The 27,727-nt window shown below is 37.1% G+C and overlaps 1 protein-coding gene across 1 annotated transcript in view; it reads right to left on the reverse strand.

The window, feature by feature from the left end:
- Nucleotides 1-14,545: 14,545 nt before the first annotated feature.
- Nucleotides 14,546-27,727, reverse strand: part of htr7c (5-hydroxytryptamine (serotonin) receptor 7c) — a 51,679-nt gene continuing 38,497 nt past the window's right edge. The window contains exon 2 of the mRNA XM_079871690.1: nt 14,546-17,646. Coding sequence (XP_079727816.1) covers nt 16,899-17,646 — 748 coding nt within the window. The 3' untranslated portion in view covers nt 14,546-16,898. The remainder of the gene's footprint in view (nt 17,647-27,727) is intronic.

Below are 27,727 nucleotides of genomic sequence, written 5' to 3' on the forward strand. Positions count from 1 at the left end.
GAAAATCATTCTAATATGCTGATTTGGGGCTCAAGAAACATTTCTTATTATTATCAGTGTTGAAAACAGTTGTGTAAACCGTGATTTCTTGATTCAGGATTCTTTGATGAATAGACATTTGACATATTTAATGTGCCCTCGCTGAATACCAATAAATGAATATGTTAATCATTCAGTATCATGGTATCAGAGTATTTCCATTTTGATACCACAGTACTTTTTTGTCATGTATTTGGTATTCATACCACTGCATAAGCACATTCTAAAGTCCAGCTCCTATAAATATCAAATGAATATGAATTTATCTTGTACACGCGTGACCTGAAATACGTCAGTGGCCATGATCGGCTCTAAATTCCTGGAATTTAGTAGCATTTAGCCTGTGACTCACCAGCGGGCGTCAATATCAGTCTCCAGTGTTTTTGCGCCAAAACAAGTGCTGGTGGGAGGACCTTGACATTTTAGGTTGCAGTGAGAAAATGGGATTATTCCATACTAATCAACAGTTATATTTATAGAAATGATCCTGTGTATGTCTGAGTATGATGGCTGCATTTAGAAAATGGCTGATAAAACATTATGTGGGGAGATTTATTTATGTTTATTGACTGCAGTCAACACTTTTAAGCATGTCCATACAGACAAGATGATAAATATTTTGGGCATGAATATTTATATGGACAATTACATTAAATATTCATGTATATACATTAGTATCATGACACTGTGTCAACAAATTGCACATGAGATATTAGAATCGCTATGTATGTCATGTTGCTCATACATTTGTATCAATTTTGTGTTCACTTGACGAGATTGAATATGAAGCTAGATGCTTCAATGTGGAGTAATAATGTGGAGTAATGAAAATCACTCTGTAGCTGAGAAGAATATTCCAGAATATTCCAGAGTCAATACAAATTAATCTCTACTGGCATGCTGTTGATTACCCGTGACTTATTGCTTAGTTTGTAAAACTCCGGCTTTCTCAAGCCAACTTAAAGTTTGTCTCGACGAACTTTTTAATCTAGTTAATATTATTATTATTAATAATGCACTTAAAATGAAAGTCTATGGGGCAAGTGTACCAGATGGTTTAATAGCAGATGTGCTGGCATGTTTGCATTTTTATTAAAACATTTGAATTATTCTGTAAAAAAAAATCTTATTATTATTTACACACTTGGAAAGTGTAAATCTTGTAAATCACCCTTTGGACAAGAAAGGTAAGTGCATAACTGGTCTTTTTTTAAAACTAAGTTGAAAACATTCTGGTAATTGACAGGCATATAATTGAGCATAAATTGTATTGAACCCAGAACATTCTTTTAATACTGATTGGCTCCCACAAGAAAATGTACTAGATTCAACTTAATTGTGTGGTTTTCGGTGCCATCTCTTTCATAACTGCACTATAAGTGACCCTAGTCTCAAATGACAGCGTCATCGACCCAGATATGAAAGTGTGATGTTTAGTGTTCAGTAAACAAATGTGTGGATCTTTCTATGCTTCAGCACACATACATGTACCACAAGGACTCTTGGGCAGACAACACACAGGTCACATGGACGATCAATGGCCCATAAGAGATCTGTTACAGTGAGTAGTCAGTGCTGGGTACATCCTCTTGTTTAGTAGTAGTAAATCTATTTGGCTCAATGAAAAAGAATCTGTTCAGATCCCAATAACCTTTTCTCACAAGGTCTATTAGAGGATTTAAATGTAAAACTTCAGTTTTTAAACTTAACTGGCAAATGATTCTTATTTTATGTTGGTTGCTTCAACATTGCAAATAAAGATGTAAAAATACATGTTATTTTTTTTTTTTTTTTTTTTTTTGTCTGTACCTTATATTATTTTTTTGAACATGTTGATTAGAAATTCACCGTAAGAACAGAGGCTATTTGCCTGATGTGTGATCACTCACTTGTTATGTGATTGATGGATGCCATACCATTTGACTTTTTCATTGGTTACCCGTAAGTTTGGATTTTGTCCTTTGTCCTTTTAGCCCTGATGAAGGCCTGTGCGCCGAAACGCATTGGCAAAATAAAGAATAATATTTTTTTTTTAGCTCCAGTTTCTGACCATTTTGATGTCTCCATTTTGCAAGTGTTTGCTGGTACTGTTCCAATAACATTGCAAATGAGAAATAATTCGTATCTTGTGCATTTCATGTCTACAAAACACATATTATGTGTGTCAAACTGCATGCTGACTCTGAGACTAACTGAGAGTCTCAGTTCCAGTTTAGATATGTTAAAAATAGAATGAATCCTCTTCTGCACTCGTCCACTTTCATCTTTAAACACCAGTATATACACTGGATTCCTGTCCTGCTGTGACCTTCTCAGAGCTTCAGCTCTCACTCTCTCCTCAGGGCAGTATGTGTGTCCTCTGCTTTTCTCCATTTCTTATTATAAGCAAGCACCCATCACACACTCAAGTCTGCACTGTCATTTAAAGGTGACACTACTTAAGTGGGTCACAGAAAACTGCGCTTTTAAAGTAGCCATTTTTACACTTTTTATTATTGCAAAAAACAACAACAATCAATACTATAATAAATACCCACCAAGCCATTCCTTAAACATTTATGGGGGGCAATTAGAGAAATCTTCTCATGAATGTCCCACCAGGAAATGTATTGATGAACAAAATCCAACGTATTTTTGTTTTTATACACTAGCTTTGCCGAAGTAAAATCGAACTATTTCCAAGTACCCTCTGGAACCTGCTGGATGGAAATCAATAAGTATGTTTACATGCGCTACAGCCTTCATCTGTTTGACCAAGTATACATGATGCACTGCATAATCAAATATTTAATATGTAAAAAATAAAATTCATGTTGTGCTTCACTTCTGTCTTTTGGAGCAAACATGAAAACATTGGAGCTGGCGTGAAAAATGGACTGGCATGATGAATTTTAGTCTAATTTTGATTCAGTCAAAATGCATTAAAACGTATTTACTCATATATAGAATCTAATAACGGCATTGTAACGTGTTTCATTGTGTTTATCCCTGCTTGCCTGTGTGGCCTAGTTTCTACTAGCTAGTCTGTGTCAGGTTCATTCAGTTCATCTGTTATTCGTTAATTAGCTCATTAGTTTCTTGTTTGGTCTTGTATATATACTCCCTGTTTGGTTCAGTTTTGTTGTCCTGTCTCATCAGTGTTTGTGGATGTGTTTGCCTTTTCTCCTGTGTGGATTTATTAAAGACTGTGATTCTGAATTCTCCTTTGTCATGAGCTGATTTATAGCACCCACACTGTGACAGATATACAGAACTAGATTTTTTTTTGTACATTTTCTAAAGAGTCGTGAGCAGTGTTTGCAAAACTCATTCTATAATTAACAATGAAGACACAAATAGGACTCTACAACAGTGAGAACACACAGTATTACACTATATAAAAAATAAAAAAGGAAAACACATTATACAATACAATACCAAATTACCAAATTCCAAAAAAGATTTTGAAAAAAAAGTAATTTGTTGATGTCACTCACTTCCTAGTCCCTTTTCTTGGTATCTTGTTCAATATATCGTAAAGAGGACAGATTGTTTCACAAGATTAAAATGGATAGCGAATGGTTTCTTTTAATAATTCACATGTATATTGCTTCTTGTGCGGTTATATTATTTTTAATATAACCTAACCAAAGTGGCACAAATTGATTTGACAAAAATAGGCTTTTTTATATGTATATACATTAGAAACTTAAAGACAGAAAGGGACTTCATTTGGTTTTTAATTTGAAACATTTTTGTGATTAATTTGGTATTGTATTGTTTTGTATAATGTTATTGTTTGTTGATTTATAATACAGTGGGTTCTCATTGTTCAATTTGTTTTTCGGAGTGTCCTTTGTGTCTTAATTGGTTAATTGCTGTCTTGCTTGTTGCTGTCTCGCCTGCTCAGTGTAATCCTTCTGTTTCCACTCAAACTGCTCCGAGTGGAATTTGAACCGCCGTCTCCGGCATGGGAGGTGGCCGCGCTAATAAAAACCACAGCCTCTAGCTTCAAGTCAAGTCAAGTCAAGTCATCTTCATTTATATAGTGCTTTTAACAATGCAGATTGTTCCAAAGCAGCTTTCCATTGATAATAGGAAATTAAAGTAACAGAGAATGTTTTGGCTTTATAGCAGCTCTAGAATAAAGTTATTGTCCAGCTAAAGTTAGTTTGATTGATTCACTTCCGTCGCAACGATCATTAGTTATTAACTTAGGGGCTGTTTTAACAGAAAACTCTTAAGTTCTTTCTGCGCAAACTTCAAAAACACAAACCAGTTAGAACGCCGATGGCGTGCACATGCGTATTACGAGTTCAGTCTATAGGTATGCGCGTTTGAATATATGTGCGCAGGCGTGTAGTCCTTCCCTACAAATCAACCCTCAACATACTACTTGTCTGGCCTTAAAATTTATAATACAGAATTTTTATCGCTTCCGCATAGCCACGCGAACCGGAATTATCCCGACAATGCTTTATCTGTAGAGAGGTAAAGGGAGGGCAGGGAGGCCTTCACAGGGGAGATACTAGTTGACATTTCAGGACTGCGCTGTCGTCGTGTTCAGGCGCATGTCCTTCATCAGATCTGGATACAGCCTGGATCCGGCAGACTGCAGTAAACCTCGGGATAAACAGAGAGACTAATATTAGCGTAGAAGCCATTCTTCTTATGATGTAACGAGTACATCAGAATTTATGGGGAGCGTTCCCGGCTGACCTAATCTATGCAGCCTAACATTGAATTATAAAAGTCTATAATGTGTTATGTGTATGCTAGGTCAAAGAGATGTGTTGCTTTGAACTGACAGAGTGTGTCTGCTTCCCGGACAATGTTAGGAAGACTGTTCCAGAGTTTTGGTGCTAAAAGGAAAAGGATCTACCGCCAGCAGTTCATTTTGATATTCTAGGTCAGTGGTTCTCAACTCCAGTCCTCGGGACCCGTTGCTCTGCACATTTTGTATGTCTCTCTTATCTGACACACTCAGTTCAGTTCATGGAGTCTCTCTTAACGAGCTGATGATCTGATTCAGGTGTGTTAAATAAGGGAGACATACAAAATGTGCAGAGCAGCGGGTCCCGAGGACTGGAGTTGAGAACCACTGTTCTAGGTATTATCAAGTGGCCGGAATTTTGAGATCGCAATAGAGGTGAAGGACTATAATGCGTTAAGAGCTCGCTCAAGTACTGGGGAGCTAAACCATTTAGTGCTTTGTAAGTAATCAGCAATATTTTAAAATTATTACGATGTTTAATAGGGAGCCAATGCAGTGTTGACAGAACCGGGCTAATATGGTCATACTTCCTGGTTCTGGTAAGAAGCTGCTATGTTTTGGACCAGCTGTAATTTGTTTATTAAGCGTGCAGGGCAACCACCCATAATAGCATTACAATAATCTAGTCTTGATGTCATGAACGCATGAACTAATTGTTCCGCATTTGTCAATGAGAGCATACGACATAATTTAGATATATTTTTAAGATGGAAAAATGTGTTTTTACAGATACTAGACACGTGACTTTCAAATTAAAGATTGGTATCAAAGAGCACACCGAGGTTCCTAACCGACGACGAAGACTTGACAGAGCAGCCATCAAGTGTTAGACAGTATTCTAGGTTATTACGTGTGGGAGTTTTTTGTCCAACAATTAGAATCTCTGTTTTTTCAGAATTAAGTAGTAGGAAATTACTAATCATCCAATTTTTTGAATCACCTATGCATTCCATCAATTTTGTGAATTTGTAAGTTTCGTCAGGGCGTGAAGAAATATAGAGCTGAGTATCATCAGCATAACAGTGAAAACTAATTCTATGTTTCCTAATGATATCTCCCAGGGGTAGCATGTACAGAGTGAAAAGCAATCTCTGTCAGTAGCTTAGTCGGTATAGGGTCTAACATACATGTTGTCAATTTGGGAGTTTAACGAATTCTTCCTCTTCTATAGCAATGAATGAATCAAATTTTTCCGGTTTTCAAATTTTTCCTTCGCTCTGCTGCAGAATTTCAACGGCATCAACATTGATTCTGTGTGATAATATTAGATCTAGAGTATGATTACGACAATGAGTAGGACCTGACACGTGTTGTCTAACTACAATAGAGTTCAGAATGTCTTTAAATGCTAGTCCCAATGCATCTTTTTCGTTATCTACATGTATATTAAAAGTGTTTGATTAGGGTTGGAGATGAACTGTGCAGGACAGTCGATCGGCAGGAGCAGGATTGGGCACCCCTGCTCTATGTGATGGGATTTATCTGACCTTGGTGACGTTAGACAGCTAGCAGACGGTCGGCTTAGCCAGTCTGTCTGCTTCCTGACCTGAGCCCCAGATTGTCATGTTTGAGCTCTAAGACTATGTGCCATATTACTAGAGATAAGAGCAGCACCATCCCAGGAGGGATGAATACCATCTCTTTTCAACAGGTCAGGTCTGCCCCAAAAACTTTTCCAATTGTCTATGAATTTTATATTATTTTGCGGACACCACTTAGACAACCAGACATTGAGTGAACACAATCTACTAAGTATCTCATCACTCCTGCGAACAGGAAGGGGCCAAATTACAGTGCCTGACATCGTACTTGTGAGTTCACACACCTCTTTAACATTAATTTTGGTGATCTCTGACTGGCGGAGTCGAACATCATTTGTGCCGACGTGAATAATAATCTTAGAGAACTTACGATTAGCATTAGCCAGCACTTTTAAATTTGCTTTGATGTCAGGCGCTCTGGCTCCCGTCAAACAATTTTCACGTTCCGTGTAATAGAATCGCCAATAACTAGGGCACATTCAACAGGATTCGCTGTGGATGTTTCACTGAGAGGGGAGAATCTATTTGAAGTTGTAATCAGAACGGAGGAGCGGTGTTTTGTCCCACAACTACAGCGTCTCACCGTCACCCAGTTGCCCTGCTGCACAGGCTCTACTACAGCCGGAACCGAACAATGGTTCACTAAGTTAGTCGCATCCAGCAGTATCTAAAGCCCTTACGCTCTTACAATTAACCTTGATTAAAGCTTGGATGCGTGTCTCTAGTTCTGAAATCCTCTCATTCAGCTTTACTATCTCCCTGCATTTATCACATGTAAATCCTGTGCTGACAGAGAAGGATATGCTAAACATGTTGCATGAGGTGCAAGTAACAATAAGAGGAGAAGATGACATGACTTACCGTGTTTGTTGACTGATCCTACTCACCCAAGTTGTTTGATAGACTTGTAAAAGGCGCGCAAGAAAAATAAATAAATAAATAAATAAATAAATAAATAACGAGCGCACAGATGGCACGCTAACAGGCTAGCAAATTACTAGCGTGTTGTGCTAGCAATAATGATTTAGATTGAAGCTAGCGATGTCAGGTTAATGTGTGATGTTGAGTAAGTTATATTTAGCAGTATAAACGACAAGGAATGATAGTAAATAATGATTCAAAACAGAAAGATATACGAAGCTTACAGACGCAACACAACAGCAGCAGAAGCAACGAGGCAGACAGGAGCAATCGATCCTTCACTTCAGTCGCTAGTGCGCCTCTTGAGGCCAGGGGAGTGAGGTTTTACTCACACAGCTCTTACTAGCTGGTCTCCATTACACTCTAGTGTTGTCAAAAGTACCGACTTCGATACCAAGTCGATACTGAAATTTAAAAAATGTACTTTGAGCTCTGTTGAGTGGAATTGTAAACACCTTGGAATGGCCATTGTATTCACGCGCTTATCAAATATGTCTGTGATTGGCTACAATGATCATCACTTCAAAAGCACGCTCCGGCACCAATCTAACCCCTCCGGTTCTACTCTACCTACTCCGAGTAGGATTCGGATTAAAGTTTTTTTAGGGATGTGCACATATAGCATTTCGTTTTGTTTGTGCAAAACTTATTACGAAGCCAGCAGGGGGTGCTCACCCTGTGGTCTGTGTGGGTCCTAACACCCCAGTATAGTGATGGGGACACTATACTGTCAAACAGCACCGTCCTTCGGATGAGACGTTAAACTGTGGTCCTGACTCTCTGTGGTCATTAAAAATCCCAGGATGTCTTTCGGAAAAAGAGTAGGGGTTTAACCCCAGCATCCTGGCCAAATTTGCCCATTGGCCTTTGTCCATCATGGCCTCCTAATCATCCCATATATACTGATTGGTTTCATCAATTTGTCTCCTCTCCACCAATAATGGGCGTTCTGGCGCAATATGGCTGCGGTCGCATCATCCAGGTGGATGCTGCTGGTTGAGGAGAAAAGCGATATATAAATGTAACAAATTATTATTATTATTATTGTTATTATTATTATATTCCTATCCCTGATATAGCTATACCTTGAGTCCTTCTTCAGAGGGAGTTTTTTCGGACATAATTACCATCTCCTATAGCAAAAAATCGGATCACTTATAAAAGTAATAGCAGACCTCCTCACAAGCCGCATGAATTGTGGTATCATTCATATCTGCACAGCAATCCAAAAGTTTAATACTTGGGGTTAGAAGTTTGTTCAAATCCGTTAGAATAAGTATGAGGTTTAACGGAATGATGCTTGCCTTGGTAAGCCCCTCTAATAACACCTAATCTCTAATAATAGAGCAGCTGAAGTGTGCTGAGGTTTGCCCTCTGCAGATAGAGTTATAGAGGATGTGCGACTCAACACAAACATGCATTGTCTTTCTGATTGCTTTGCTCCCTGTATACATCATCCACTCCTCCTGTCTAAGTGCCCATCAGAACAGCTGAATGGGGAGCACATCTGCCACACAACCTCTGAATAAAATATTTCCCTCCAAACTGAGAGAAGAATAAAAAGCCTTTTTGGGTCACAGTCTTCATACGTTTCTAAGAGGCTGAGTTTTTTTTTTTTTTTTTTTTTTTCAGGCTCCCAAAAGCTCTCTGTTCCTTCCAGCTTTGTTATTAGACTTAAAACCTCTCAAGTCGTGAATTATTAACCGCATGGGATGTTTCTTTTGGGATCTCTTCCAGGCGGTCATTCAGCAAGCGGAATCCACCGAGAGAGCAAGCGTCTCACTTCTCCAAGAGTTAATGTTAGAAACAATTGAGATGTTTGTTTCTGGTCGGTTTTACGGTGGCAGTCTACAGCAAAGACAGCTCAGACCCAAGGGTGTGTGTGAATGAGTGTGTACACAGTGTGTTATGACAGTTCACCATAAATGCAATAAAAAACATGCTGTCATGTTTACCAAGACGGTGACACGCAGACATAACAGAAAAAAAAATACTCAGGGCTCATAAACTTGTTCACAATTTTATAATTCCATATATAAATATAATGAGGTAGAAAGCACTTTTTCATGTGATCAGATGTGACATATTATACAACATGACTACAGTATGATAAAAAAATCCTTCTCAACTTTGCCCACATCCTGTTAACATAAAAATTAGCAGGAAGTACTTCATGCAAGTGTGTTTCCCCGGCCCTGTAACTTTAATAACAAGCAGTCACTCTATAGGATTATGATCGGCTTTGTTTGACCAAACACTCGTTACTAGCGAGATAGATTCATTACAAGCAGTCATTTAGATATAACAGATGTAAAACTGCACTGCAGTTATGTGTAACGCAATGCTGGGGGGAAAGAACAAAGTTCTCAGCAAACAAGGAACATTTATGCTGTATCTTTCTGAATATGTGGCATAGTTCACACGATGCACTGATGATGGCAAACGCGTGCACAAAAGCTGACACCTGTTTTCACAGACGTTGCCTCGTCCTGTCAAATCAGTTTGAAAAAAATTTCAGCGTTCCCTAAACACATTCTGCTTTCAGATCTCAAGTTGGCACCATCTGGCTGGCTTTTCACATTGTGTTTGAGCACAAAGATGTGCATGACGTGCTTTAGCTGTCTTCAAACACAGCTTTTCCTTCCAAACAGGTCTTAAAACAGTTCAGATCTGAACACAATTACCAGTCAGCCAGGATTATGTGCCATGCCAAACAAAGGCAAATGACTTTGAGAACATATTCTTTTATTCATTTTAGGCTGAGACAACATTTTTTCACGCGAAGGTTTCTTTTAATTTGTTAAATGACCTTAAGGAGCTGAATTCATTTATATTCCTGAATGGGTTCCGCAAGGATAAAGACCTCCCCGGGCTACTTTTCTAAACACCTGTTTGTCACTATGCACTATCAGAAAAAAAAGGTACAAAAGCTGTCACTGGGGCGGTACCTTTTCAAAAGGTACACATTTCTACTTTATTAGTTCCACACTTATTAGAGTGCAAAATGTTCCTGTTCTGTTAGGTTTGTGCATGTAATACAATCTAATAATCATAACTTATTTTCAGTTTTTATTGAAGGTGACATTCCAAGGTCCAAGATGTGATTAGGTACAATATACTCTCATTAAAAATTTGTTATTTTAAGAACTGTTCACTGGAAGTTTTGTTTGTGGAAACAAATATGTTTATTCTATGGCATCATGGGAATTTTTTTTTTTTTTTGGCAAACCTCTGTTTTTTTAAATATGGTGTACATTTTCTTACAGGAGGCTTTTATCTATGTTATACCATACAAACAAAATCGGCTTGTATTGAGTAGTTCATAGTGGTAAGAACTGGATCTAGTAACTTCGTGGTATTCCTTTCAAGTGCCAAAATGGCACTTAAAAACAATGATTTTGAGATAAACACTCTTAAAAATAAAGGTTTATCATTTTTTTTATTATAGGGAAACCAAAATGGTTCTTCTATGACCAAAAAATAAATAAAATAAAACCTTTTGGAACCTTAATTTTTAAGAGTGCAGAAACATTAAGAAAAAGACTAATAGATCAGTTTGAAATTTCACAAATGTGTCTGATTATTTATTTATTTTTTAACTGCCGCCTTAAAATAAAAAAGAAATACAGAGACAGACACTTCATGGTAAAGTGGTGATATGTCATGGTAATACCATGACACTTTTAGTGGAGTCCAAGTTTCTGGATTTTTTTTTTAAATTAATAGTATTATCATTTCTAATGGGAAAAAACTATGTATCTTCATTTATGTATTATACATTACACTGTTCAAAAGTCTGGGGTCTTAAGCTGTCCAAGGCTGTATTTATTTGATAAGAAATAAAGTAGAAATAGTAAGCTAATATTGGGAAATATTCTTACAATTTAAAATAAGTTTTTTTATTCTAATATATGTTAAAATGAAATGTATTCCTGTGATGACAAAGCTGAATTTTCAGCATCATTACTCCAGTCTTCAGTGTCACAGTAAACATTTCATATTATTATCCATGTTTAAAACAGTTGTGCTGCTTAATATTTTTGTAGTAACCATGTTATAAATAATCAGGAATCTTTGATTAATAGAAAGGTCAAAGGAACATAATTTATTTTAAATAGATTTATTTTTTGTAACATTGTACAAGTCTTTATGCCCCTTTTGATACATTTAATGTACAGTATCCTTGCTAAATAAAAACTTCTGAACAATAGTGTAAATGTATATGTCTATATTTATATATATGCTCAAATTGATTGTTTAGGACCCCACACTAAATCCATTATATTACCATGTTACTGTTTTCTAAATCACAGACTGGTCAATATAAATGAGGCAACAGTACAAACTACAACTAATACATAGTTCAGGTATGAAACTCAGACGAACGCCGATTGGTTTCAACACTGAAAAAAATAGTGTGTTGGATTTACATGATTTTATAGTGTACATCGGTTTCACGTGAATCAATTAAGTTAAACAAACATAATTTGTTCATGTAACATCAACATCATGGAATGAAGTCATTTTAAATGACCCAATTAAGTAGTCTCAAAGTGAATTTTAAAAGGCTCCCTGATATGATTCATGTATTCAAATCCATATATTCATTCATTCAATAAGACTTCATTTATTTTTTGTTTCACACAATTGTGTTGATAGACTGCAGCTAGCTATTAGCTGGCATTATCACTTATTAGCATCTTAAATGCTAAGGTTTACATGCTCCTTCAACCAGAAGAGTTAAAGTTGCAGAATCAGTCCGCATCCTATCCAAATGCTCCACTCTTCTCCACAATGGTAACCCACTGTAACTTAAATGGTTCTAATAATTCCAATGTAATTGAACATTAAACACAATTACACACTATCAAGTCTTCCCCTTTTCTCAGTTTCTCAAAAACACATAAAATAACACATGTGGCCGGTTTCACAGACAAGGCTTAAGCCTAGTCCCAGACTAAAATGCATGTTTGAGCTGTTTTAACTGAAAGCAACATGCACTAACATACATCTTAACATCTTAAAATATGTCAGTGCCATAGTTTTCTCTCAGAATTCAAACAAGTAATGTTTTTTTCAAAGGCACGTTTATAAAAGCTACTTAAATGTCCTAATTTAACTAAGGCCTAATCCTAGCTTAATCTAAACTCTGTTTGTGAAACCAGGCCTTAATTTCAACATTTATTCTCTCTTAATTCAGCCATGTGCAAAGCATGCTGGGAACTAACAAGCACCGCCCAGTTTCAGTTAATGCAACACAAATCATTTGTGTAATCCAACACAAACGGATTGAGTAAACTTAAACTTTACATATATTTAAGCAGATTGAACACAATCAAATTAGGTTAGGACAAAATGTATAGCAATTGTGTTGCTTAAGCTCATTTTAATCAAGCAATTTGAACAAGCAGCAAAAAAAAAAAAAAAAAATTCAGTGAATGCAGCGGCACCAGCCAATCAGAAGTACTTCCAAATCCACGTAGCCTTATATATCGTACCCTAATCTGCGATCGGCATGCTGCGCAATATAAAAGCTTCTTTCATCCCTCCTCCTCCCCAGCACCACTTGCAGAGTTCTGCTACGGAGGTTCTACTATTTCTTGTAGCAGCCTTTCCCTTGTTTGTTATTTTGACTAAGCTGAACAAATTATTGTATTTGCTCAGCAGCAGCAGCGTAGCAGATCTCGTCCGCAAAATCAAGCCTATGTGTATTTCATGCCCCACACAAATAAATGCTGGTTGAAATGCATTCACTCCGAGAGGTGTCATGACTGAACTACATTTCACAGATTTCTTGAGATAAACGGAAGCTACAACTTTTGGCAGGCACAAATAGACTATCCATTTGCCATCAAAGCTATGGCACACATCAATGAACAGCTTCTGTTACTACACAGATGACAGTATCTTTGCTGTCTGGATTTTGACCACAATCGCTTTTTCATCCCCACAAACTACTCTCTTGATCCATTGTGGCTCTACCGTAGCACCAAAATACCTGTCAGCAGGTTCAAAACCATTTATTTCCAAGCCTCAGCACATGCAATTTAACTTAAGAAACAGCACTTTACCTGATAATGACATGTCTGGCTGCTATACATCAGTCATGTTTCATTCTTCTCTGCTCCCACTGTACTGTAATGTTGTTCTATTCATAGCTATTGAATTGTATGGCCTTGTATAATGCAGCACTGCTTTATCTGCTGCATGAACACTATGATCCTCTATCATTTGATTTGAAAATTTTAAAGGTTGTTTTCACAGTTGTTTCTTGGTAACACTTTATTTTACAGAGTCTTTGTTACATGTTACATGTAGTTACTATAGTAATAACTATAAATTATGCATAATTACATGCAACTAAACCAAACCAAACCCTAACCCTATAATAAGTACATGTAGCTACTTAATATCACTCAGTACTTATATGTATAATTACAGTGTAACAAAGACACCTTAAAATAAAGTGTAACTGTTTTTTTTTATTTGCTCCGAATAAATGTTAGTGTAAAATGTTCTTTACACTAAGAAAAAAAAAATGGTTCTTTTAAGGATTGCTCACAGTAAGGTTCTTTGGGGAACCAAAACTGGTTCTTCTATGCTATGGCATCATTGCCAAAACCCCATTTTGGAACTTTTATATTTGAGAGTGTACATGTAGAACTAGCAAAAATCTAGTTGCCACAGTATATAACAACTCAGAAGATGAAGACGCCAGTTTTTGTCCCTTTAGATTTACCACCAAAATGGCACTCGAGTCTGTCTGCCAAATGGGCGCTGCTTTCCAAAAGTAATTCACAAATAGAAAGTAGCATTATTCTGTAGTAAGTGTGTGACTGAAAATGGAACAATACCTCATTTCCTGGAATGCGTTTCATTGAATTTCAACACTTCTTGCCATTTACCTTCCTGTGTGGTTTGACCAATTCAGTTCAAATTCCAACTAATGAACTAAAAGGAAAGCCAATTCCAAATTTTGCATTTTCCAATACAACCAAACAAGTCAAAAGTCTAGTGTGAAAGCACCGTTAAAGGGTTTTCCGATATATAATCAACTTATATTATATTATTATATTTTATATTATAAATGAATGTTTACAAAGGTTCTCAGATGCCCAGCCATTTTTGTAATTTCCACAAATCATTGCAAGAAATCATGTGCAACCCACAGGTACAGTAAGCTAATTCTGTGGAATGAAGCAAAGACACATTGATGATCAGAATGAGAATGTCCTTATAGAAATACCCTAAAGAAGTCAAAACTGTCAAAAGAGTACCTTGGTTTCTTTTTCTTCTAATTTATTTCATTTCTTTAACTTTCTTCATTTTCCTCTTTACTTTGTTTTACATCAACAATCTTGGCAAAACACTTAGTGTTGTCCTTGTTCAGAAAAGGTAATACACAAAAATGCACAGGCAATTTCAATGTTTCTGGTGCATGGTTAAAATCTGTGACAATAAACACTTTGTAAGCTTCTCACAAAGATTTGGCAACACACATATACAACTGTACATCAAAAACATTTCACCTCCAGATCTCCGTAAACAACCACATCAAGTTGTTCAGTCAATAATTTATCTGTTAAGAGTCATTAAGACTTGAGATTTAACAGGAATTCAGTCCTCAGTAAATGTTGCTTACCACAAGTTTTGTCATTCATGGTTGAGGAGACACTTAAAGGCATTGAAAGTATTTTCCAATTGCCACATCAGGTCAAAAATGGGTAGAAAACTGACAATGCCAGATCACAGCATATTCACAAAGGCTCACTGAGTCAGATGTTCCAACAAAGACAGCCGGCTATTCCATGTTCTTAAAGTTCTTAAAATAGATGGACTGAATCATCGGAAAAGCAAGGTGAGTGTCCTGTCTCTTGTTGTTTCTAGGCAGGGATTCACGCTCTCGCACACACACATTCTGATGGATTTCCAATATCAGTCAAGCCTCATAGTGACAACTGCCCACAAGCCCTTTTTTTCCTCCTCTGGAGACTCTGTCACCTGATTTGTACAGAACATCTGCTTTAAGGTGGCCACATACTTCTTCAGAACACTCGCATGTGGAGGGAAATCAATATAATCACAGCTTAATGCAGATAAATGAACCAGCAGCTTTAACCAATGACTGGCTAAATACAAGCTAAGGAAGCAAGTGTGAAGATTTAGGCTGCACTTTTGTGTCACATTGTAGAATCTATTGTGATGAGAAAATGAACAGCTTTGAGAAGATAACGGCCAGGAGCATCCCTATAATCACACCCAGTTGCTTTATGACAGCAAAAAATGAGCTGATTGCTGTGAAATCAAATATCAAACGTACTGTTGCTATAATTTTAGGATATCACTATTTTATGCAAGCTGTGCAAATTTCAGGTAATTTTGGCCAACTTTTATCATTTAAAGTGTCCCAATTTACCTGAATTCACTCACAATTTCCAATCATATTTTAATTTGTTCTGAAAATAGCCAATAGCCATTGTTCTTTATACAAAGGTACAATTTTATTTGAAGTATAATTATATTATAACTCTTGCTGAATAAAAATATTTTTTAATCTAATTATCCTTACTGATCGTTAACATGTAGCCTGTTTTGTCTGAAGAATCAGTGCTGAATTGTTAGCCAAGTATTTTAGTAAGTCTAATCCTCAGTGAAATCATGCCTAATATGGTATACCTTGTTGTCTCATGGGGGAAAAAATGGGGGGGAAAAAACAACTACTGACCAAAACGATGCCTTAATGGAACAGAAACATAAATAACAGAAAGAGTGTTCTGAAGAAATATGAGTCTGTGATTCTGTTTATTGTTCACACTTTATCTATAAAAGCCAATAAGTAGATGTAGCAATGCACATTGTTCGGCTTTGTGAAAACCAAAATTGGGCCAGACTACATCCTTTATCTAGCCTGGTTAAAACCAGACCATTCTCAGTAGTAACTGAGTTATGGTCTGGCAAAGCTTCATTAATAACTCATTTCCAAAGGGGCGTCACCAACGGACGTCGCTCAAATGCCTCTGGGCGCAATTGGATAGACCTACAACCAATCAGAGCGATCGTCATCGTGTAAAGCCATATGCTGCGTCCATTCGCCTAAGTTACACTACGCCATAAAAGTATGTACTCTTTTTGTGAAGAAAAGGTATTTACTTTTGAATGTGTAGCAAAAAAGTAGGCAAGCTTTGGGACATACTACTTCGTCATCTTTATCGGACGGATCTGTCACGTGCATCCTGTCACTTAAACTGCCCTGTCAATCATCTTGTTACAGTTAAAATCCTCTATTAAATCTAATTTAATTTCCTACCGTTTCGGAGAGAAATGTAGTAGCACGTTCATCTGCCAGTGGGTCTTTCATGGAGACTGTCCTCATGTGTTTGCAATTTGAATATAACAATGCATTTAAAAGTTGGTGCGCTTCACCAACAGTCACTCAAATGCCTCTGGGCGCAATTGGATAGACCTAAAACCAATCAGAGCGACCGTCATTGTGTAAAGCCCGCCCCAACGTTTCTGATTGGTGCCACGATTTCGACGGATTAGAAATGGGCTTGAATGAGCTCTTTGCCAGACTACTTGCAGAGCAAATCTAAATTTGCCGGAAGTTGTCTGGGTTTTCCCAGGCTATCCTTTATCACTATACCTTAAACCCGCAGTGCCTCATGCACACCTACAGCCGACAGTCGCCGGTTTATGTTCCGGTACCTGCAACGGAGCAAATCCCTGTAAGTGGAGCGCAGGTCCCGGTTAAAGAAAGCGTAAATGAAGGGGTTCATTAGTGAATTGGCATATCCAAACCAAAGCAGCGTCCTCTCCAGCCATATTGGTATGCAACTACACTTGACCCCACATATAAAGGGTCTTGCTGTAGACAGAATAAAAAACGGCAGCCAACAAATGCCAAAAACTCCAACTATCACGCCCAATGTCGTAGCTGCCTTTTGCTCTCGCTTAAAAATTGAGATATTCTGTCGTTCACGGCTGAGAAAGCGAGAAAGAGCAGCGCACTCCTCAGCTACGCCAGGTGTGTGTTGAGGTTTTAGGCCTTGCATCCTCAGGGCTTCGCTGGCAACGGTCTCCAGGCGTTCCCGACGGGGGAAGTCAGTAAAACGATGTTTGGCGCCGCTTTTTCTGGCGGCCTTGAAGATCTTGTAGTACATGAAGAGCATGACGATCATGGGGATGTAGAAGGCCACGGCGGTGGAGTAGATGGTGTAGCCGAAGTCCTGGCTGATTAGACAAACACCAGCCGTGTTAACGTTCTTCGCCCAGCCGCAAAATGGCGGCAGTGTGATGGAGGCTGACACAAGCCACACACCAAAAATCATCTTTGCCATCAATTGCCCATTTTGACGAGCAGGGTAGGTCAAAGGGCGGGTGATTCCAAGATACCTGCAATCAAACAAACAGATATAAGACATTATGATGTGATTGTCACTATGAATTCCAAATGGACAATTCTTGTTTCTTTATGGAATATGGCAGTATTTATTATAAATGATTTATCTATGCACACATTTTTTTCAAAATTCATGTGCCCTCGTAATCTAATCAAAATAACAAAATAACTCTTGCAGCGACATCTCTTCTATGATGACGTGTTTACTGGCGTGAAGGTGGGACAACCTGTCACTCACATGAGATCACAGCAATAGCAAACCACAACCATCCAATGATCCAATCAATTCTCTATTGACAAAATTAAGTCCCACCCAACATTTTTTTTTCTAGTAGGAGAAGCCATTTCACTCTGATATATATATCGCAATCATACACTGTAAAAAAAAACTGTCTCTGCTTCCTTCCACTGTAGAAAATGAACCCAGGTTCCAATATCCCAGTAATGGTCATTGCCGATTACTTCGTTGGAAACCCGAGTCTGCACAGTAGTGATCCTGCACTGCAAAATACTTGGTGTTAAAGGGATCGTTCACCCAAAAATGAAAATTATCACAGAATTTTCTCACCCTCAAGCCATCCTATAGATGTAAATTACTTTCTTCTTTCAGCCGAACACAATCGTAACAAAAGTTATATAAAAAAAAAATTCCTGGCTCTTCCAAGCTTTTTAATGGGAGTGAATAGTAACTGAGATTTTGAAGGCCAAAAAAAAATCACATCCATCCATCATAAAAGTAGCCTAATCCATACGGCTCCAGGGGTTTAATAAAGGCCTTCTGAAGCGAAGCGAGTCGTCTTTGTAAGAAAAATATCCATATTTATAACTTTATAAACTAGAATCACTGGCTTCCGGTAAACACCGTACGCGAGTCGAGTTCCGGCGGAAGAGTAAACTTTGAACAGACGCATGACGTATTGTCAAACGCGGAAGCACAGCAAAACAAAACACCAGTCACGAATTAGAAGTCTAAAATGAGAATTTTTAAAAAGAAATGTCAGAGGAGATAAATTTTGTTGCCCAGCCCTGTTTATTTGAACCATGAGAGGTGTCTGCTCTCACCTAATCTTACGCTACGTCTACATCATATGCCGGAACTCGACTCTCTCGTGAATGCGCGTTCAGCCATTATCCAAAAGCTAGTGATTACAGTTTGTAAAGTTATAATTATGGATATTTTTCTTACAAAAACGCATCGCTTCGCTTCAGAAGGCCTTTATTTACACACTTGAGCCGTATAGATTACTTTTATGTTGGATGGATCTGCTTTTTTTGGGCTTAAAAATCTCAGTTACTATTCACTTCCATAATAAAGCTTGGAAGGGCCAGGATATTTTTAATATAACTTTATAATATATTGACCCTAACCCATTAAATTAACACTGTTTGGAATTTATATGGAACCACCAGCAGACAATTAAAAGTAACCCTGAAGCAGTGTTAGAGTTAATTAGACAATTAAGTGATTAATTGAGTGATGATTGAGTATTATTGAAGCTCAATCAAGCTCATTATTAAACCTGATGATAACAAGCAGAATCACTGAAGGAGAGAGAAATGCAAGAATAACTGACTTCAGCCACAGCCTTAGATGAAATCCCCTCAAGATAAAGGAAGACATTCAATCTCTCAAGATCTCTGCAAAGGAGGATTAACAGCTTCACTTATTACTAAAGAGTGAAGAATTGTTGAGAATTAATAGAGGTTTAGATGTTGATGTTTTATTGAAAATAATAGGTTGGTGTAGTCATTATGGTGATCAGTGTTTGCTTTGGGCATTTTCTCTCTTGATTCTTTAATGAAAGTTTTTCTCTGGTTGCTGTAACTGTGTTTATGGCAAGCACAGCCAGAGAAAATGTGATAAGACGATGTTGGCTACTAATTGATGATAAAGATGTAGTCATCATGTAATAGTCTCATTCACTGATATTATTCAGAGTCTAATCTCTGATTTTGAAGTTGATGTCTTATGAATATAACCTCATTGATGATAATAGCACTGTGACTGCACATCTTGATATTAAAGTGTTGTTAAACCTCTGTTAATTCTCAATCATTCTTAACTGGTTAATAATAAGTGAAGCTGGTAATGCTGTTTTTGGAGTTATTAATTAATCTTCTGCTGAGATCTTGAGAGATCTAGGTCTGGTTTCACAGGCAGGGCTTAGACTAAGCCAGGATTAGGCTTTAGTTCAATTGGGACATTTAAGTAGCTTTTATAAACGTACCTTAGAAAAAACATTACTGGTGTGCATCTTGAGACAAAACAATGACACTAACATATTTTAAGATATGTCAGTGCAAGTTGCTTTCAGTTAAAACAGCTCAAACATGTATTTTAATCTAGGACTAGGCTTAAACCTTGTCTGTGAAATCGCATGCTAATGTCTTTTATCTTCAGTTGATTTCATCAAAAGCTGTGGCTTTTTCTATTTCTCTTTTCTTCAGCGATTCTGCTTGTTATCATCAGGTGTCTTCAATAATGTTCATTTATCACTCAATTAATCACTTAATTATCTAATTATATCTAACACTGTTTACTTGGATTTTAACACCTTTAACTTTCTTATTATTCTCAGGTTAGGTAGAGTAAGTCGAGTCTGGCTTAAATTATAAGCATTTTAAATTGCTTACAGTTTAGTCAGAGGACTTCTCTGTGGAATGTTCTTGCTCAAAGCCTTAAAACACTATACAAAAACTGCCTACCGAGGCTTTGATTTAATCAATTAAATTGATTTAAATTGGCTACTTTATATAATGCACAAAAATGTGAAGGCAAATACAAATTCATTAAAGTATAAAATACAATAATCACGCTTTCAATCAATAGTCAACTCTGGGCTTCTTGTCTTCAGTTTATTGGTTTTCTTGTTCTCAGCTCTGAGCTTCTAGGCATCGGGGGTACAAATTTATCAGTAGAGGCAATGAACTCATCAGTCTTTTACACTCCTGTTGTGTAATTAGTAACATATTGTAAGCAATGCATTATATTAAATACATTAAGCTCCTGCACACTCAATTGCAAGCACAGCTGACAATCATGACATTACACCCCGTTTTAGCATCAAATAACTAACTAAAACCAAACTTACTGGGAAAACGAACATTTTAACATACGTCTGCGTAATGAGAACTACCTAAAATGACAGAAACCATCTTTGGAATTATTTTTTTTTAAATGTAATTGGATTTTCTTTTCTTTCTTTTTTTTGACTTGCGTCCCTACTGAGACCTATAAGACCTATACTGCAGCCACCCACCAGGGGAGGGCAATCTAAATACTTTGCCTTCACTTTTCAGGATTTGTGCGACACACTTGCTAAGAATAGGGAAGAAAAGATTATCGCAACATCAAATTTTCATGCCAACTTAAATCCGGAGTGTGATTTCTGCATATAGCTTTGGCAAAATAAAGTGCTAAATAAAAGCCATCATTTACTCACACTCATATCGTTCCAAACCTATTTGACATTTTTCCATGAAACTCAAAAAGATGTTTAGCCAAAATCTGATAAAATCATAGCTTTTCCTACACAGCTCTTCAATCTCATTCACGTTTGCATGTATATTCAGTATGCCTCATCCAGATGCCACACCAGGTTTGACGTCAATAATGCCAAATTACATTGATTCATCTGTGTTTTGCCAGTGATTGTGATGCACCAAATTTGAATATGTGCATATTCAGATCATACTGATGACATTTGACAATCAGAGGGAAAGATTTTCAGTGACTAACGACTTAAATTTCATATGACTGAACAAGACTTGGAATAAAGTGCATGAGTCATTATTCATTTTCAACATCTCCTTTTGTGTTTCACAGAAGAAAGAAAATCATGCAGGTTTGGAACAACATGAGGTTGAGCAAATGACAACTTTCATGTTTGGGTGAACTATACCTTTAAAATTAAATAAAAGAAAGTAAAGTATATAAATTACAATTGTAACTTCTTTATCAAAATCATTGTGTACTGCAGATGTATTTACTCGCCTCAATCTCGGTTCCCAGAATTCTGCTCAATGTGCGGTACTTTACAAGATGATTGAGAGGCGAATGAGAGTGAAGCGAGACATTCAGTATTCTAAAAAACACAAGTTCACATCAGGGGCATACTACAGCGAGACAAGAGCACGGTGGTGCAAATTGCATTTGTCTGAGCAGCTCTTGTCTGAACCAATCAGCACCCACTCAAGTTGAATTGAGCTGGAGAACAGAATTTGAGAAAAATGCATGAACAAAAAAAAATCAATTATATTATTGCCACTTCTGCTGCTGAGAAAACTGACCTTGATGATATGCGTTTGTTGTGGCTAAATCACGACTTAAAACCACATTTAAAGAGCATAATATTAGAGCCCTTGAAGGTTTGATGAAGGATTCTCATTGCCATGACCCCTGCCCCCAGGAGACACTTATGCAAGAACGTGCTTTCCATTGAGATCTAAATTTAAACTCTGTGCAGTCGCCACTCTTGCTGGGGTCGTATTGAACTCACAAAGCCGGTGAGTTTAGAATGGCTCTGCACTGTTAGTATAAGACCAGGTATGAATAATACTGAATAACTTCCCCTCCCTCTTGCAGCAACGTCTCATCTTTTCTCTGATGACGTGTTCACTGTCACGAAACAGAAGAGTGCAGACAGAGCAAACAGAGTTTATTAAAGTACTGAAAGGGATGCAAACAGGTGAGTAACTGGAGAGAAGATAGCTGGCATGATACTGGCTGTGAAATGACAGTTTTTATCGGTTTCAGGCAGATCAGAGAACTGGAGGACTGGATGGTTGGCAGATGGATGATCACAGACAACTAAAGCAGACTGATGGTTGGGCAGTTTGAGAGAGGATTCCACCAGTGGAATCAGCAGGTAGGTAGTTCAGGTAAGTGTTCAGGAATGAACAACAAGACCAGGGTTGGATTTCTAGTACAACGACATAACTCGCTGCTTTACTACCATACAATGCATCATTGAAGAAATTAACTAGCTAGTCACGACTTTTTCCCGAAACCGTATCGTCGCAAAATTGGTCATTCAACCACGTTGGTTAATGATGTCACGCATGTGGTGGAGTAATAACTACTTTCAATTAATCTGTTTGAGATTAATTGAAATTAATGCTAGATGTTTTGCGATAAATTATGGACATGGCATCTGAGGACTAAATCTCATTTTTCTCAGTTATTTTGCTTTATTTCCAGATTCAATCATAGGCTCGTTCTTACATACTAGAGCACGTACGCACATTCACACTCTTCAAAAACGGCGCTTTGAATCTCTTGGCAAACTAAAATACGTAAATGACATTTGTATGTATTCTAAATAAAAGATATAGATTGTATTGAATGTTCTGATTCTGTGACAGTCACTCACTTAACATCACATCAGCAATAGCAAACCACAATGATCCAATCAATTCCTGAAGCAGGGGTGCCCAATCCTGCTCCTGCCGATCGACTGTCCTGCACAGTTCATCTCCAACCCTAATCAAACACACCTGACTTTAATTTTCAAGTGATCCTGGAGACATTAATTGGTTGCTTCAGGTGTGTTTGATTAGGGTTGGAGATGAACTGTGCAGGAGAGTCGATCGGTAGGAGCAGGATTGGGCACCCCTGATCTAAAGCAACTTACAAATGAAGAATACAAGCATTTCATCTTACATTTCTAAGATTTAACTGTGGTCTGTGGTCTTTATCAGTAGGACCAGTTACATTTGGTGCCTTGACCCGGATGTGAGTGAGGTTTAGGTGGGTGAGTGCAACGGAGGCAAGAATTCTCTCCGTTACACACACGAAAAGCCAGCCCTCCCATGCTAGAGATGAAAGTTCGAATCCCACTACCAGTTACATAAAGAATATGTAGTTAAGTACATGTGCAACACTGATTTAAAATTCCTGAAGCGCTATATCCAATATGCAGTGACAACTCAACCATTCAGATCTGAATCTCCATGGCACCAGCTCTGGCTTAGACACCATCAGCTGCATAAAGTAAATGATTCCAACATCCCTTTAAGCAGCTTAGCAGTCAAACACCCATTGGTTTATGACTCCCAGGGCAACGTAGAGGTCTGCGGGTCATGTAAATAACATGGCCATTATTTATGTAATGACACTGAGGGCACAGGAGTTTCCAAGGCTCTAATTTTAATCATAATTCTAGGTCATATGGAAAATGCAGTCTGACCTTTTCATGTAATCCTTTGAACAACATGTACAATTTCCCACTTCAAAATGAAAAAGAAAGTTCTTATGAGAGACCTTATGAGTTATTTTGAGCTAGAAGGCTAGAAGAGGTTCAGGGTACACTAATCATATACAGATCTCATGTGGCTGTATTACTGTATTTGTCAAAAGTACCAGTGATTTCTTGACATACAATTCTTTTAATGTTGTACAAAGCTCAGTGCACCTTTAAGGTTTTAGTTTTTGGCAATGCTTTTGCTTTCTGTTATATTTGGCAAATCTCAAATCTTGAACTTCATGTTGTTATCATTCTAAATCTTGAGGGTTTATTTTAACACAACATTCTTCGTCGTGCATGAAAAAGAGAATCTGAAATCTTCCACTTAGCATCAAACATTTTTCTGCTTTCATTGTTTTAAATTGCATCCATGACTTTTCAAAAGCGTCTAAATGACAATTTGATATAGTAACCATGCGAGCCACTAGAGTGAAAGTACCCCAAAAATAGCTATGATTATTTTTCTCACGTTGAGTCAACATTGTATATTTCAGATGTCTAGGTGTGAGAGGGAACAACTCGATGAGCTTCTAGAACATTTCTGGCTCTTCTTTTCTTTCTCTCATTAGCGATGTTACTTAGGGCATTCTGTGGTCTTTGATGTACATTAAGGCCGAGTTAATGGAGAGGATTAACCCTTCCATTATGTTGCAGAAGAGCGGTGAAGTGATCTCTATTTGAATGTTTTTCCAATACTGCTGTGGCTCATCTTTAAAAGTAGGATTCATCTTTTTGTGTCTGGGACGAGAGACAGTGGAATATTCATGTACCGCTTTTAGATGAACTCAGATGTCCAAAAAAAAAAAAAAAAAAAAACCTCTTTCACAGATCTTTAAAAGCACTTGAAAATATGCTATCTGAGAATCACAAAAAAATGAGACCACCATATATGAGGTTTTGATTCTGCTATTTAATATAATAGTTTGTCAGATTAATTCCTTAACCAAGTTTAGAGTTTTGTTTCAAATATTTTCCTCATATTTTGATGGATTAATTTAACTTGTAGGGTAATTAAAATATGTCTTTCTTATCTTTACAATATAACGGTTTATATATACACACACACACACATTTATATAATAAAGCCATATTTTACGACCATTAATATTTGCATTCTGACATTATTTTTAATATAGCCTACTAGATAATTAGACACATTTTCCCCACAAATTCTCATTATCATAATGCATGTAGACCTTTTACTTTTGAGTGTTTTATAATTATTCTCAATGACCTCTGATTCTTATTAGATTCACAACAGAAACAGAAAATAAAAAATAAAATAAAACAATACAAATTTTCAACAATGCTATGGTGCTACAGAAGTTGAAAGTTTTGTAGCTCCAGCCACACAGTTGCAACATAAAACAATTTCTGTTACCATCTCTGAAAACAACCACAGGTAGGGCAGTTCATCACTTAAACAGGAATGTGACTGACAAAGGACATCAATGTTCCATACAGGGCACACAAAATACAAACCTTAACACAAAATGTTTTCAAACAAACTTTTGCTTTATTTTCCAAAAATGGCAGACTGCAGGAACATAACACCTCTTGCTTAGCAGTAAGTCATTTTAACATTCAGTAACATTTTCCTATAAATCATTAAAAAGTTCTAAAGTGTCATTCATATTAAATTATTATGATAACAATCTGTGATGGTAATTTCTTAATTTTTGTCAGGAAACCTTATGCATCCACTGAGAGAGAAAAAACGCCCGTACACTTCTCTACACTGGAGAAAAACTTATGGATTTGCATATGTTTACTTAAAATGTATTTAAAGAGAAGCCTATTATTTTGCCTATTTTTTCCAAAATAGGGTGTTGTTACACACTTAAAGGGATAGTTCACTTTGAAATTAAAATTTGGTATGTTTTAGCTTACCTCAAGGGCATCCAAGATGTAGGTGTCTTTTTTTCCGCAGTAGTTTCAATTTTGATATTTTTAGGTCAAACCGTTCTTGTCTCTCAGTTAGATAATGCAGGTCTGTGGTCACTGTCTCAAAGAGCATGCACAAATTAAAACAGTCCAAATTAAAACAATTCCCCATCATCCAAATGAAACAATTCCCCATCGTAAGTACACATTGATGGCCTAAGACACGAAACGAGCGGTTTGTGTGAGAAAACGAACAGTATTTATATCGTTTTTACCTTTTGTACACAGCCACGTCCAAGTGATCTGAAGGCGCGGGCGCTTCCTATTGTGTGACGTGTGCGCAGACTGGTGCATAGAGATATACAATAGATTCCGCCTTGGCTACGCCAGTTCATTGGAACGAGGCGGAATCTAGTGTATATCTATGCACCAGTCTTTGAGACAGTGACCACAGACCTGCATTATCTGACTGAGAGACAAGAACGGTTTGACCTAAAAATATCAAAATCGAAACTACTGCGGAAAAAAGACACCTACATCTTGGATGCCCTTGAGGTAAGCTAAAACATACCAAAATTTAATTTCAAAGTGAACTATCCCTTTAATGTAATGTCTGTTTCATTCATACTCGTAGTCGGAGGGCGCCATGGTGCAGAAAGTCCACAAATGAGACTCAGAGAAGTCATAAAAAACGTATGACATTTCAGGAAATCCCTTATATGGACAAAGAAATCAAGCTATCGCTGTACAGACATTTTGACAATATAAACATACAATACATATATGGTTTATCTGTGTTCTAGACATTTTCATAAGAATAAAGGGTAACACTTTATTTTGATGGTCCCTTTTGAACGTGCTGTTGACTATAAGTAACTTTGCAACTATATGTCAACTAACTTTCATTGGAGTATAAGTAGACTGTCTGCTTAATATCTGCAAACACTTTTTTTGTGATGGTCCTCCAACAGACACTCTACTGACTATAAGTAATTTTGCAACTACTTGTCAACTTAATCTAACCCTAACCCTACCAGTCTATTAATACTCTATTAATACTCTAATGAGAGTTAGTAGACATGTAGGTGCAACGTTACTTATAGTCAACAGAATGTGTTAAAGGGACCATCAAAATAAAGTGAAACCGAATAGAGTATATTTATAGGCTATAATTCTAATCGACATGGCCTTTACTGCCTCATTCTATGATATGAAGCAACGTCAGATTACAAAAGGAAGTTATTTCAGACTTAAGAATTTAAGACTGTTGTTACGAAGTGAGTTTGTCATTAAATGTTCTCTTTTGTTGGATAACAGGTTTGTAAACGCTTCTCATTACAAACTTGGATAGATATTTGGTGCATGTTGCTTTTTCAAATGCCCATCGTTAAAAAGATAGTTCACCCAATAGTAGTTCATCCTTTACTCACCCTCATGTTTTTTCAAATCTGTATGAGTTTCTTTCATTTGTTGAACACAATATATATTTTAAAGAATGTTAACCAAAAATTTGACGGTACTGACTTCCATAGGTTTTTTTTTCTTTTTTTTTTCTACTAAACAGTGGCTACCATCAACTGTCTGGAAACTCATACAGAATTGGGACAACTTGAGGTTGAATAAATGATTTTCACTTTCATCCCTTTAAGTGACTCAAACTCAAAGCTCTTGCAGAGATGGAGCAGCACTGCGAACAGATCGACCCGCTTCACCATGAAACACACTGTGCATATACTTATTTAATTAAAGGGGTCATGAACTGCGTTATTTTATTATTTTATAATGTTTCCTGGGGTGCACTTATAATAGTAGAATGATTTTTACATAACATTTTTTCATAATTTAGAATTAAAAGGCATTTTTCCTACTCTGATTTTAGCCCTCTGATTTGAACGCTCTGTTTAAAGGGGTGTTCCTGCTGTGAGACTTTAGTGTAAATGTTCAC

The sequence above is a fragment of the Squalius cephalus genome (assembly GCF_949319135.1).
Source record: "Squalius cephalus genome assembly, chromosome: 5".
Taxonomy (NCBI): Eukaryota; Metazoa; Chordata; class Actinopteri; order Cypriniformes; family Leuciscidae; genus Squalius; species Squalius cephalus.